Consider the following 13,508-nt stretch of genomic DNA (forward strand, 5'->3'; position numbering starts at 1 on the left):
TGGCTGAATCACTGTTTGAGGCTTGTCTTCATGTGGTGGTGAATCACATATTTTCAGTGGTGTACAAGGTGTTAATTAAAAGAGTCTGGCCCTGTGTAAGTGCTTGTGTTCTGCCAAACCTGGCCTTTAGCCTTAATGTTAGATGGGAACTTTTGAATTTCTTTGAGTATATGCTGCACTTGGCAATAATGTATTGCTACAGTCTTGATTATTAATGCGCGATTATCAGAGTTCAAAAACCTTTCATACTGTTTTAGCCAAACTCCACAACAGCAGTGATGTTACATGTAAAACGCTGTTTTGGTAAATTTGTTTTTGTAATTGTCTGCAAACAAGTTACACACACAAATACTGTTATCATTTAACTTTTTTACATTTACTTGCCTAGATTCTAATATTTGTTGTACTGCAGTTATCTAAGATCTAACTCGACACTCTTAAAAATGGTTCTTCAAGGGTTTTTTAGTAAAGAAAATGGTTCTATATAGAACCGTGAACACTCAAAGAACCCTTTGCATGATGTGCTGTAGATGGTTCTATATAGAACCTTTTTGAAAAGGGTTCTATTGTTACAGGTTTGACAGTAACAATAGAAGAACCCTTTTCAAAAAGGTTCTATATAGAACCATCTATAGCACATCATGCAAAGGGTTCTTTGAGTGTTCAAGAAGGTTCTATATAGAACCATCTACAACACATTCTTTGTCAATCTGAAGAACGCTTTCACGATGCAAAGAACTCTTAATCGTCCGAAGGGATCTTTGAGTGATCATGGTTCTATGTAGAACTATTTTCATTACTAAAGAACCCTTGAAGAACCATCTTTTTTTAAGTGTGTACAGATAATGTTAGGACACTAAAGAATGATTCTTGGACAGTGAGTTTGTTCCAGTACACATCCTTTGAATCAATATACTTCAGAGTTATGTTTCAAAGGAAAACCTACAAATAATTGGATGGGTGACTTGCATGATTTTAGTACTGTGTAACATTTGTTGAGGGGGGAATTGCTACAGTAATCTGGGGCCGGATTCACAAACGCTTTCTTAAGAAAAAACTTGTGAAGGTTCTTGAGACAAACACTAAGAAGTTTGTAGGAATGTTCCTAAGTGCAATTCTTGAAAAAAATGTTCTCAAATATTCTCTTAGGATAATCAGTTCCTTAAGATTTTCTTAGGAAAATCTTCATTTACTTATGCATTCTATGGTGCATTTTACAGCTTAACATAAATGCAGCGAAATACATTGTTAATTCTTTTAACTGTTATTTCCATTATTTAATCCACTCAGAGCAGCAAAATGAAGGAAATACATCAAACTGCATGTTTAAAATATAGCAAACGAACTAGAGGAAAAAAATCATTCCTGCAAAATACGATAGTCTATTGTAAGGTTGAGATCACATTTAAGAACAATGTTTTCAATAATACCACTTGTTCTTAGAATTATTCTTAAGAAAATAGAGTTCTTAAGAAGTTATTTGAAGAATAGCAATTTTTCATAACTTTTTTCTTAAGAATGAAATTAACACATTTAAGATTTTCAGCAAACAATTCAGAGAAAAGCAATTACATTTCTCTAGTTTTGCTATTCAGTTGAAGGCAGCATTATAATACATGTAGAGTATATGATTAAGAACTCCAAGCATGAGTTATTTACACAGAACTTTATTCCTGAAACACGTGGGATGTGGTAAACAATATTTCCACTCGAAGGTTGCTTGAGTGAAAAATGTCATTTATATCCTCCACAAAACAAAAGTCTTGCTTAGTCGAGCATCCAAACACATGCTGTCCTTATCAAAACTCCTGCAGGTATCTAAAAGATCAGGTTTGATAAATAGACAACGGGTAGAAGAGTTAAAACAGAGTGACTGAAGCAGACTAAACAAAAATACTCGCATTTAAATCACACTGGGGTCACTCAGAGTACACTCAGTGAAGGAATAAAACCACAAGTTATAGGAGGCATAGCCTGGAGGAGCAAGAACACTCAGTGTGGGTGTGACAGACCCACAAGGCACTGGGAACATGAAACATTTGTAGATAAGAACAAGGAATGTAGAACCAGACCATGAAATATACTGCACACTTTTTGAGCACTTCTGATTAAACCCAAACAAAATGGAAATTGTATTTGTTAAAATGGTCCAATTTCAACCTCTGCCTATAGAAAAAAAGTCCTCACAGTATCTTTCAGGTCTTGTGAACAAAAAACACCAACACAGGAAAAAATACATTTTGTAATAAGAAACAAACTTAAACATCAAATGACAAACTCTGTTCAGCAAGAATAAAGATACACTAGCTTTATATTTGTTGGACATTTACATTACAATATTTATAACTAGCAAAATAACTACTGACAGTTGGGAAAGCTGATTTGTACTGAGCACAGCCATCCTGAAAAGGAGAAAAATAAATTATAAAACATTCAGGTCTACAAAAATAGAATTTCATAAAACTTCACTGACATTTTTTTGTAATGTAACATTTATGTTTGTATAACCTTCTATTAAAGGAACATTCGCAAAGTGCTCCAAGCATTTGAAAACAATTTTATTCAAGCTGTGTAATTAAGACCCAGGCACCTCATGTAGGCTGATCTCCTTTAAAGTTATAAGCCCTCATCTGTGTGCACATTAATGTCCATAATGTTGGAGCCACAATTGAACGGAGTGCTGTAAGAGGCAGCATATGAGGAAACCCCTTTACTTTTTGTTTTGCAGCCTTCCAAATACTGCCTTTCACATGACTCTTAGGTTCAAAGCAAGCTCACCATCTCCACAAAACAACTTACTTAAACAGGGTAAAGCTGGCAACTTAGGTGTTTTTACAGTGTTAGGTCCAGTAATCAAATGTATATGGATTATAAACAGTCAACTCCAGCACTCAGTTATATCTCACTTCAGAGAATGTTTTACATACATTTGTAACAAGTAACAAGTCCTGACCTCATATAAATAATGCAACAATGATGGATTCAAATCTTTGGAGGAAATAAAGGCAACTGGATGGAATATACTACTGAACATACATCCCAACCTTTACAGTAAGAGTGTAATAATGTTCCCGCAACCACTGGGCTGTTCTAGGACATGACTTAGTCTAGTGCAGAACGTCTGCTGCACAGAAGCAGAAGAAAGCATAGGTGTATATGTACTGGATGCTTTTGCCGACAGCTACAAAGCCTAGTTGAGATGGTGGTAGATGTTCTTAAAATTTCTCATGTGTCAAAGTGACCCTCTACCACTAAATGTAAAACTAAGCATGTTTATCAGAAGGTTTGCTGAAATGCTTAGTTTATGACTCTCATCTGACCCCAAGCTGCTGGATATCTCTGTGATTCATTCCTCTTTCATATCCAAAGTCTCTTAACTTCAAGACAATGTGACCCAAGGTTATTATTTAGGATGAACGTAGAGTATACAAGTACCAAGAACTGGTATATAATCAGCAATGTCAAAAGTATCAAAACACAGGCCCTGACACAAATACCCACTTGGTGTCATTTACCATAAAAATGTTGTTTTGGAAAAACACAGATTTGTTACTCCACAAAAGATAATAGACCTCTGTCTAGTCAGAGTCATGCCTGTATTAGGAACACTGAGTCAAGGCATCTTGTGGTAAAGAAATATGTTCAAAACCTGATACCTCTTGTCTCATGTACAGCTCCCACTTAATGGTTGTGTGGGGTATTTTTTTGAGAGGTTGCCAGTCTTATGCATGATGTCAGTTCAATGCACAGCAGTGTTAGTTTGGATGTTGTAATAGTCATCTTTCGACTCTTTAATGATCTTGTAATTTAGAGGATCAAGTGACATTCACAGGATAAATGTATGTTTGGCAAAACGTACTGAGTCAGGAACATTACTGTTTACCAAAGGGCACATGCCATTGATTTGTCCCATAGAGAAAAACTACCGTATATGGGCAGGACACTGACTGCAGAATGATGACATGACTTCTGAGGTCCACGTAAACAGGAATCCTCAGTATGTCCATTTATGTTGGAGTAAGTGAGCAAAATATTATTGTAGGGCTGTTTTCTTTTTCTGTAAAATGTGTATCAGAGAATGTGTGTAAATGTAAGTAAAAATTCAGATTTCACTTTTAAATTAACACAAGCAGACCTACTAAAGTAAAGCACAGACAGAACCCTTGAAAAGTATAATTACTAAGAAAGTTCCACCTCTGCCTGGCTGTGGAGTAAATCCTTTAGTGGGCATGCTCCACTGACAATACCTTTCAGTCTTGAACTAAGTTTAACTTACTGTATACATTTTAATATTGCACTGGGAACTGTTGATGAAAGATTTGTATCTTTGGAGGGAAAAAAAGTATTTTACTACGAGACAAAGATGGAGAGATATAATGGGTCCGAAAACTGGAAAAAACTGGACCAAAGAAGTCTCTGTGTGTTTACATGTGCATGTATCTGTGCTTAAGACATTATTTGTATTCCTCCTATTCAGTGTTTTGGCTCTGTGGAGTCTGTTTAATCTGGCGGGATTGGACAACAGCTCCAGCCAACAGCTGACCCTCTAGTGCTGCATGGAGGTCTGACCCTCCCAGCTCCAGCAAGGGCTCGAGTCCCGGCACCCCTCTCTCCTCAGCCCCTAGCGCCCTGCGCCTCCTCCTCAGGTCTGTGTCTCCCTCTTCTCTGCTCTTCTTATCTTTCTGAGGCTCTTGTCCTTCAGGAACTAAATTTTCCTTCAGGTCCCTGCCCCCTTTCTTCAGAGGTTCAGGCGCATGTCCCTGTTTAGCCTTGACCTCATTCTGATTGGCATCTTGCTTACCGTCGATCACCTGCTGCATCTGGGCCAATTTCTCCATCTGCTCTTGCATCTTCTGCTCCTTCTCAGCCAGTTTTACAAGCTCGTTATCAGTCTTCTCCTTCTCTTTCTGTAGTCTCTCTGCTTCCAGTCTCTCTTTCTCTAACTGCGCTCTCTCTTGGCGAGCACGTTCCAGCTCTTGCTCTTGTGCCAGCTTCATTTGTCTCTCCCTCTCCTTCCGTTCTCTCTCCACTCTGGCCTGCACTTCCTTCTCAATCTTCTCCTTCTCCAGCCTTTCTTTCTCTATCCTCTCTTTCTCAGCTTCCAGCTGGGCAAGCCTCTGTCTTACTCTCTCCTCTTCTGCTGCAATATCTTCAGGCTTTAGCTGCTCCAGGTCATCTTTGGGCTTTTCTAGTTTATCTTTGGCAGGGTCAGGCTCATGTTGGCGCAGTGGAACCCCTCTCGCACCCAGCTCTTTCTGCGAGTCTCCATCTACAGGCAGTGCTTCTCCAACACCCACATTGTGCACTCCTTGGGGAGGTTGCTTCTCCTGCTTTTGATTCACCACAGCGTCATCTTGTGCTGGGTTGTGTTGAGCAGGTTTGTCGAGCTCCTCTGCTGCATTTTTCCCACCAGGAGCTTGCTGTTCTTGGACATGTGCAAGTTTCTGATGGTGCTCTGAGCCTGGTTCTGGAGCTTTCACTTTCCCTGCTCCCTCCATTAGATCAGGCTGCTGCTGCACACCTTTACCCACTTCTGCTGCAGCCTCAGCTAAACACAGAACATGATGGGTTATTGTACCGGATCCAGACAAACATACTCAGGATTGCTCAAATTTCATAACATATTTTGACACCATTAAAGTTTCAACTGATGCGGTGCTCAATACAATGAATGAAAACGATAACAATTTTGGCACTGAACAGTATTTTAGGTTTCAGACTGACCTCCAGGAGCTTTGGGTTCATCCTCTTCCTCCTTCTTCTGATGAATCTCTTTGTGTTGCTCCTCAATCACAGCCAGAAGTTTCTCCTGCTGGTCCAGCAGCCTCTTCTGCTGCTCTTGTTGCTCCTTGATCACCTGCAGCAACACGGCATGGTCGAGCACCCCCTCTGCAGAAAGAGACATTTAAAATATCCCAATTATCAGGGGCCAGCATTTACATGATCAGTCATTAGAAGTGCAGACAGCAGATTTGATAGTTGGAGCTGATTCATTGGGTAAAATCAATTATTATTTTCACTCTGCATTTAAAGTTGAGTGCAGTTAACTTGAGGTTGTTCATGTCTGTCACTCTAAATCATCTTTATGGAATTTGCAAATCTGCATTGCAAAAATGGACACCAGTTGATATCTGGGATTCTGTCAAAACATGACAAATGAATTCAGGGATTCTACCACAAATGGAAAAACAATTTAAAAATCACATCAACATGTTTGTAATTTTGGATTCTCCAGATCCATAGTACCCTACACAAGAAACTACAGAGAAGTAAAAGAAAGGAGATTGTGGAAGGAAGTCGAGCATTATTAACAGCAGGGGTCTTAAGGTAGACTGTTAATGTCAAAGCATGACTGTATGTTAGACATCAAAGGAAAAAGAGACAAAGAGAAAGATAACAGCAAGCTAGAAGGAAAGAGAGACTCATACCTGCAACAATCTTTTTAATCACTGTGGCAGAAGTCCGTGGCACAACAGAGCAGTGGGGCAAGAGAAAGAGAGAAAAACAGACAGAGCAAAGAGTGCCATAATAAAAAAAACAAGCCAAGCAAGAGAAAAGAGAAATAAGATTCACTGTGTTTTTACATGATATTTCATCATGATAAACCAAATGCTGATGCATGGTCAGTTTGGAGTGACTTCAGAAAAACAGCATAAATTGTTTGAAGCTTGAAGAGCAAAAAAAACGAAGGAAAGGCCTACTGACCAGTGGAGGTTACAGCAAGTCAGCAGTGCAAGATGTGCAAGTTTAACTTCTAACTATATACTTACACAAATACTTTCAAACTCTTTCTCTTTAAAAAGAAAAAAGTCAGAGTTCACCCTTCATTTATTTGATTTCCAGTCAAAAGAGCCATTGAGTACAAGTTATTCATTTTTCAACATCAGTAACAAAAGCAGAAAACATTCAACAGAAAATTACAATGAAGCCTCAACACCTAAATATAATATCACATTTTCCATATTTAGTATGTCCACCTTAGCCTTCATTTAAGCTTACACTCCTTTTGGGAGCTTTTTTTCAGGGTTTTTTCCAGAAAAAAAGGATAGACAGGATCACCTGTTGATTTTTTCAGATCTGCAAGACTTTGATTTTTCTCCTCTCTCACAAAGACAAAAACTTTAAGTGCTGTTTATTTGATGGTAATAGTTTGCGTGGTCTACCAGATCTTACACAGTTGTTAGAAGGCCAATTTCCTCCAGTTTTGGAAACTCATGTTTTTTCACTTATTTTTCTTAGACTTTACTGTTTCTTTTGCAAGTGGATTAACTTCTATCTAAATCTAAACAATTCATTAATCACTCACCCTCACAAATGTGTAAGCACAGACACAGACACCCCCCCCCCCCCCCCCCCCCAAAAAAAAACGAAATGCTGTTTACACTTGTTCGTTTCAAGTGGCTTGTATCTGCACTGTTACCTGATAAGACTGTAACCACATTTATGCTTGGTAATCAAATACACCTCCGGTTAGTCCGATTGAAATCTGACTGGTGTATGGTGCATAATATGCAAATCAGCTCATATACTTCAACCAATTGCCTGTGTAATTCCTAGTTGTTCTTGTTCAAGCCTTAAGCCAGACCTCTTCATGGATAAAAAAACAGTAGCTGCAATATTTATCAGTATGTTCACAATTACAAATTTTGCTCACGTTATCAGCCCTAATTTACACCACCGTTTACTAGAATATGTTTAGCCTTCTGTATTACTCCTCACCTGTCACAGACCATGCAGATACTGAATAATGAAGTAAAGCAGTCCGTGGGTGTTTTTTCCCTGAAAACAGCTGAAGGAGGGATTTTGTTTGTCGAATGGGGCTTGGAGAGATGGATTACACTTGTATAACATCTGGCTAAAATGCAGCTTCCTGAAATGGATTGAGTGATTAGGTTTAAATCTGTTTTAAACGTGTCTTGGGTGCACTTTACACCTGCATACGTGGATAATCCCTATCTGAATATAATCCTGATTCTCAAGACGCATGAAACAGCCAAGTGTAAACAGGGTCAGAATATCTTAAGGCAAGACACAGACATCTTCTTCCATTCCCTGAGTCACAAAGGCCTCTTTCTGGCGGGTCCTGACTAATTTTATTGTATAAGGTCATGTGAGAATGGGAAAAGAAGACTCAGACACGCAATTACCCACTCTCACTCAACTCACACACACACACAGCTATGCCCACCCTGAGGAAAAATAAAAATACAGGCACAGAGAATGACAGCTTTTGTTGGTAGCATATGCACTGAAAAGCAACACAGCTACTTTTTGCCACTGACGCTTTGATGAAACACTATGAAAACAGAAACTTCAACTTATGGCCTTAGGCTTAACAGTCAGAAGCCACTTTATACATAAACAGCAGTAACGCCAGCTCGCTAAGCTACATTAGCTTTCTGTTCTCAGGCATAGTTCTGCATTATAGAAAACAGATTACTGAGGGTTTGGCCACATCTCTGTGACTTTAGTAAACTCTCAGCTGGATAACAAAATCACTTACCCTCCATCTTGTCTCCGTCTCCATCCTTCCCATCCTGGCTCTTCTCCTCTTTATGCTCTTGATCAAGAGCCATATCATGCACCTCAGGCACAGGGACCCCAGCCACAGGCTCTGTACAGTGAATCAGTGAATGGGGTCAAAAAGCTCATCTCAAACCCTGAGTGTGCTTAAGCCTTTTCAGAACAAATAGTACGGGATAAGATACCAGGTCCTTGCTAAGAATGTACACCAACAATACTTGATAGACTTTGAATTCAAGATGATCAAAGGTACTCACTGTTTCCCGGCTCAGGTTCAACTGCTTTTTTAACGGTCTCTTCTGATTTCATATCAGCAGCTGCTTCATTCTTAGCTTGTTGTTCCTTCACTAAAGATGGATCTTTTAAGTCCTTTCGCACCACCACTGGGTCCGGCTGCTTCTGTTCTTCCTCTACAATCTCTTTAGCCTCATCAACCACATCCTTGGCCAAACGGTGCTCTACACCTTCCTGCTTTTTAGGCACCACCTCTGCCTTCTCTTGTGGGATCTCTGGTACCTGCCCGGCTTCCTGCTGGGCTAACTTCTCCTGTTCCTCTATAACAGGCTGGTTCTTTTCTTCCTCAAGCTCCTGCTTGTTCTTACGCTCGTCTGTCTTTACTTCATCATGAGGGACAGGTGGTTCATGGCGATGGGCCTCTCCATCAGGCACTGCAACTTCTGCAAAGGGATATTTGTATCTGTATATCTTAATTTCATTTTAATCTGTCAATTTCAATATTAGTTTTGTCGGCATTCTGATTACAGAAGGGTGGGTATCAATAGCAGAACAATATTAGCAGAAAATGCTAGATTATCTGATCCAATTCTGTAACAAATCTAGCCTGAAATAATACTCATTCATACTGTGTGAAGTGATGTTAGCCATATAATTCTACCTGTGGGGTCAGTATAGTGTTTGAGTAGTTTGAGTTTGAGTGATTACTACCTTCCTAAGTGAGGTGCAATTGAAAATAGCTCATTAAAGCTTACCAGAAACCTCTCAGACTGGTATTGAACAACACTTCAATAAGGTTAGTTTTTCTTGTATTCTATATTTTCCTTGAGGTCAGCTTAGATCATTTGAGAGGTTTTATGTACAAAAACCAACAATAATTCATTTATACATAATTAATTTATAACAATTTTCCAACTTCACTTTATAGAATTAAGCAGGTTGTTTTGTTTTGTTTTTTTTACTGTGCCTTTAAGACTAATATTGTCACTCTTCAAAGATAAACAAGTTTCTTCAAAACAGCAACGCTACAGGATGAACGTTCTTTACTATTAATGTAAGTTAATTTGAAGAGATTTTATTTCAAGCAATTTTGGAGCATTTCTATTAGTCAATTCATCATGAAATTTCACACAATGTAAAGGGCAACTTATTTTCTCAAATCAGCAACAACGTGTATATGATCTATGTTCTGACAGGCAGCCCTGCATTGTGTCTCATTCAAAAAGCAGTCTGGGCTCAATGAACCTTTTAACTTCAATTTGAATGGGAGGAACTACACTTTCCTGAGCTGAATGAGCAAATATACACTATATGGACATACCTCTCAATCACTGAATTCAGGTATTCCATTTGGTTCCATTGCCACAGGTGTATAACATCAAGCACCTAGCCATGCAGTCTGCCTTTACAAACATTTCTGAAAGAATGTGTCGTTCTAAAGAGTTCAGTGAATTTGAATGTGACACTGTAATAGGATGCCACCAGTGAAACAAGTCAGTTTGCAAAATTTCTTTCCTCCTAGATATTCCACAATCAACTGTGAGTGGTATTACTTAAAAGTGTAAGTGTTTAAAAACCACAGCAACTCAGCCACGAAGTGGCAGACCCCATAAAGTTACAGAGCGGGGTCACCGAGTGCTGAGGCGCGTAGTGCATAAAAGTCTGCAATGCTCTGCTGACTCAATAACTGCAGAGTTCCAAACCTCCTCTGGTATTAATATCCGGCACAGTTTTTGTGCTGGAGCTTCATGGCATGGGTTTCCATGGCTGAGCAGCTGCAAGTGTTGGATGGAGTGGTATGAAGCACCACGCCACTGGACTCTGAACCAGTGGAAACGTATTCTGTGGAGTGACGAATCACGCTTGTCTATTTGGCAGTCTGATGGACGAGTATGGGTTTAGCAAATGCCAGGAGAACATTACCTGCCTGACTGCATTGTGCCAACTGTAAAGTTTGGTGGAGGAGGGATAATGCTATCGGGTTGTTTTTCATGGGTTGGCCTACCCTTAGTTCCAGTGAAGGGAAATCTTAATGCTTCAGCATACCAAGACATTTTGGACAACTGTGTTCCTCCTAACTTTGTGGGAACAGTTTGGGGAAGGCCCTTTTATGTTCCAGGATGATGGTGCCCAAGTGCACAAAGCAAGTTCCATACAGGCGTGGCTGGGTGAGTTTGGTGTGAAAGAACTTAACTGGCTCGCACAGAGCCCTGACCTCAACCCCATCAAACACCTTTGGGCTGAACTAGAATAAGAGATTATGAGCCAGGCCCTCTCGTCTAACATCAGTGTCTGACCTCACAAATGCTCTTCTCGATGAAAGGGCAGAAATTCCTACAGACAAACTCCAAAATCTTGTAGAAAGCTTCCCAGAAGAGTGGATGCTGTTATAGCTGCAAAGGGGGGACCAAGTCCATATTAATGCCCATGGATTTAGAATGGGATGTCAAAAGCTCCTGTAGGTGTAATGTAGGTGTCCCAATACTTTTGACCATATGTATGTAAATACATTGGTTTTTCGTGGCACCACAAAAATGATTCATTCAAAACCGATCATTTTCACAACTCAGTTGCCTTATATGAACTGCATGGACTGAGGAGTGAACAGTATGTTTTAAAACTTTAAAGATGTTTACATACTACAACAGTTTTACTTTAAAATGAGTGAGGAAAATGTAGTTTTTCCAAGATGTGGACCATCTTTAAAATTAAACTTCTCTTAGTCTACTTTTATTCTCTTCTTATTCATCTTCAATATATTTTAGTCTGTACAGAATATTGCCTGGATCTAAATAAAGGTTTGTTTGAAAGTTTGATACAAGGAAGAGGTATAGATGGAAAGCAAAACTACAAACATAAACCTGGTGTGATCTAAAAGCAAAAATAACTTAAATGTAAAAAAAAGTAAATAAATAAAAATAATTAAAAAAAAGAAAAAGAATGATATATTCATTTACTATAATATGTTTAATGTATGTTGTACTAAAAGCTCCTAAATGCATGGACTAAACAGCTGACTGATGTAAGAGGTCTACAGTCATTTAATTCCACTGCATTACCTGCTTCAGGCCGCTCCAACTGTACCGCTTCTTTCTTTTCCACTTCTATAGGCCCTTTAATCTGTGGTTGCTCAGCCGGGCCCTTCTCCTCTGGGCCCAACTCTCGCCCTGCGAGTGGGACCTGGTCCACAGCAGGATTTAGTTTGTCCAGTCTTTCTGCTGGCACTGGAGCCACTGGGCTTTCTTCAGCTGAACAGAGAGAGCACAGTCAATAATGCAGCTCCAAAAACCTTTAGCTTATGCTTTTTGTTCACCATTTTGGCGTATCACAATGGCTTTTATATTGAGCATGTCTCCTAAAGAAATGGCTGAAACTTCAGAATAGAACCCTGTTTGTCCATCGCTTCACAGTCAATTCACAGCAAAGAGTAGAGAGACTAGTCATTCACACAACACTGATCAGCAGAGGGCAGCAGAGTATGAGTGACCACAGAGCACAGGCACTGCATTTGGAATTCTCCTGGAGATAAGAGATAGATGGATGCATAGTGCTTTCCATATAACCTTGCCTTTGTCTTGAGCAAAATAGCTTTTGAATATTTACACTATCCGCACCTTCCTTTATCCTATAGCTCTGGTTTTCTTCACAGTATAATATACCACATATTTCAGCTCCATCAGTTTGATTCATACACACCACATTATTGACACAGGTGCATGAAAAAATATAGACATTCTGAATAATTAACTCAGAACAAAACAAAAAAAGTGCCACAAAGGATTTTTGAGCAATACCATAGAAGAAACACTTCTGGCTACCCAAAAAAAGGTTTAATTTGTGAATGTGAAGAAACTTTTAAAGGCATCACAAAATGTAAAGGTTCTGTAGTATTTAGTGCTGCACCAAAATGAAAATTCTGCTGGGATGAAAACTGAAACAAAACCAGTTTACATAAAATAAACTCACTAAAATAATTACAGTAGTAGGCTACAGTATACACCACAAAATTAAATGTCCTTGACAAGAGAGAACGGTTGGTCATCCAAGCCAATGAATTTCTTCGCTTTTAGCTATACTTTGCACTTCAGCACAAATTCATTTGTGAATTTTTTTCTTCATTTAAAAAAAAAAGGGGAAAGACAGCATTGGTGTGCTAGCAGGGACTTTTCACTTGCTTTGTTTGCTGTATTCTGAATATTGCAGAGATGTTTTCAAGTGGAAACAGTGATTACAAATCGCTTGTCTAACGTCCCTCATAGAAACTGTGAAATGGTTTCACACAGCTGCTCTGCTGCCGTACAAACTGTTCAAACATTTCTGTGCTGTCTGCTGAATCACTATGTTTTTTTTTATAACCATTAAATTATTTGTAAAGTATTCAATTTTGACACCTAGTTGTAGGCTTATTATTTTTATTATTTCTTTTTTTGTCAAAATTGTTATTTTTTCTCTTTCGAAAACAGAAAGCACCATTTTGACCATTTTCAGTGGCTAAAAAACTAAGCAATTAAAAGGGTTCTTCCTAGAATATTCACATTATGTAGAGGGTCTTAAACCTTAAAAATAGTTCTTCACTCTCACATCTCATTTAAAAAACTGTTCTCCAAAGAACCATCTACTGAAAGGTTTTAGAGACCCAAAAGTGGTTTTCTATGGCACTCCAAAGCACCATTTTTGGCACCTTCGTTGTTAAGGATGTAAAAGAATAATATACTTTCGGAAGGCCACATTGCTCATGAGATTTACTTAAT

At 38.9% G+C, this 13,508-nt stretch overlaps 1 protein-coding gene across 5 annotated transcripts in view; it reads right to left on the bottom strand.

The window, feature by feature from the left end:
• Positions 1-1,651: 1,651 nt before the first annotated feature.
• Positions 1,652-13,508, bottom strand: part of slc38a10 (solute carrier family 38 member 10) — a 28,673-nt gene continuing 16,816 nt past the window's right edge. For 4 of the 5 annotated variants that reach the window (XM_036572600.1, XM_036572599.1, XM_036572602.1 and 1 more), the window contains 6 exons: positions 11,817-12,005; positions 8,781-9,200; positions 8,504-8,614; positions 6,429-6,449; positions 5,725-5,889; positions 1,652-5,548 (listed from right to left, as the gene is read on the bottom strand). In XM_036572600.1, coding sequence (XP_036428493.1) covers positions 4,470-5,548; positions 5,725-5,889; positions 6,429-6,449; positions 8,504-8,614; positions 8,781-9,200; positions 11,817-12,005 — 1,985 coding nt within the window. In that variant the 3' untranslated portion in view covers positions 1,652-4,469. The remainder of the gene's footprint in view (positions 5,549-5,724; positions 5,890-6,428; positions 6,450-8,503; positions 8,615-8,780; positions 9,201-11,816; positions 12,006-13,508) is intronic. The other variant, XM_036572601.1, reaches the window with a different exon arrangement.

Source organism: Colossoma macropomum, unplaced genomic scaffold (genome assembly GCF_904425465.1).
Source record: "Colossoma macropomum unplaced genomic scaffold, Colossoma_macropomum, whole genome shotgun sequence".
Taxonomy (NCBI): domain Eukaryota; kingdom Metazoa; phylum Chordata; class Actinopteri; order Characiformes; family Serrasalmidae; genus Colossoma; species Colossoma macropomum.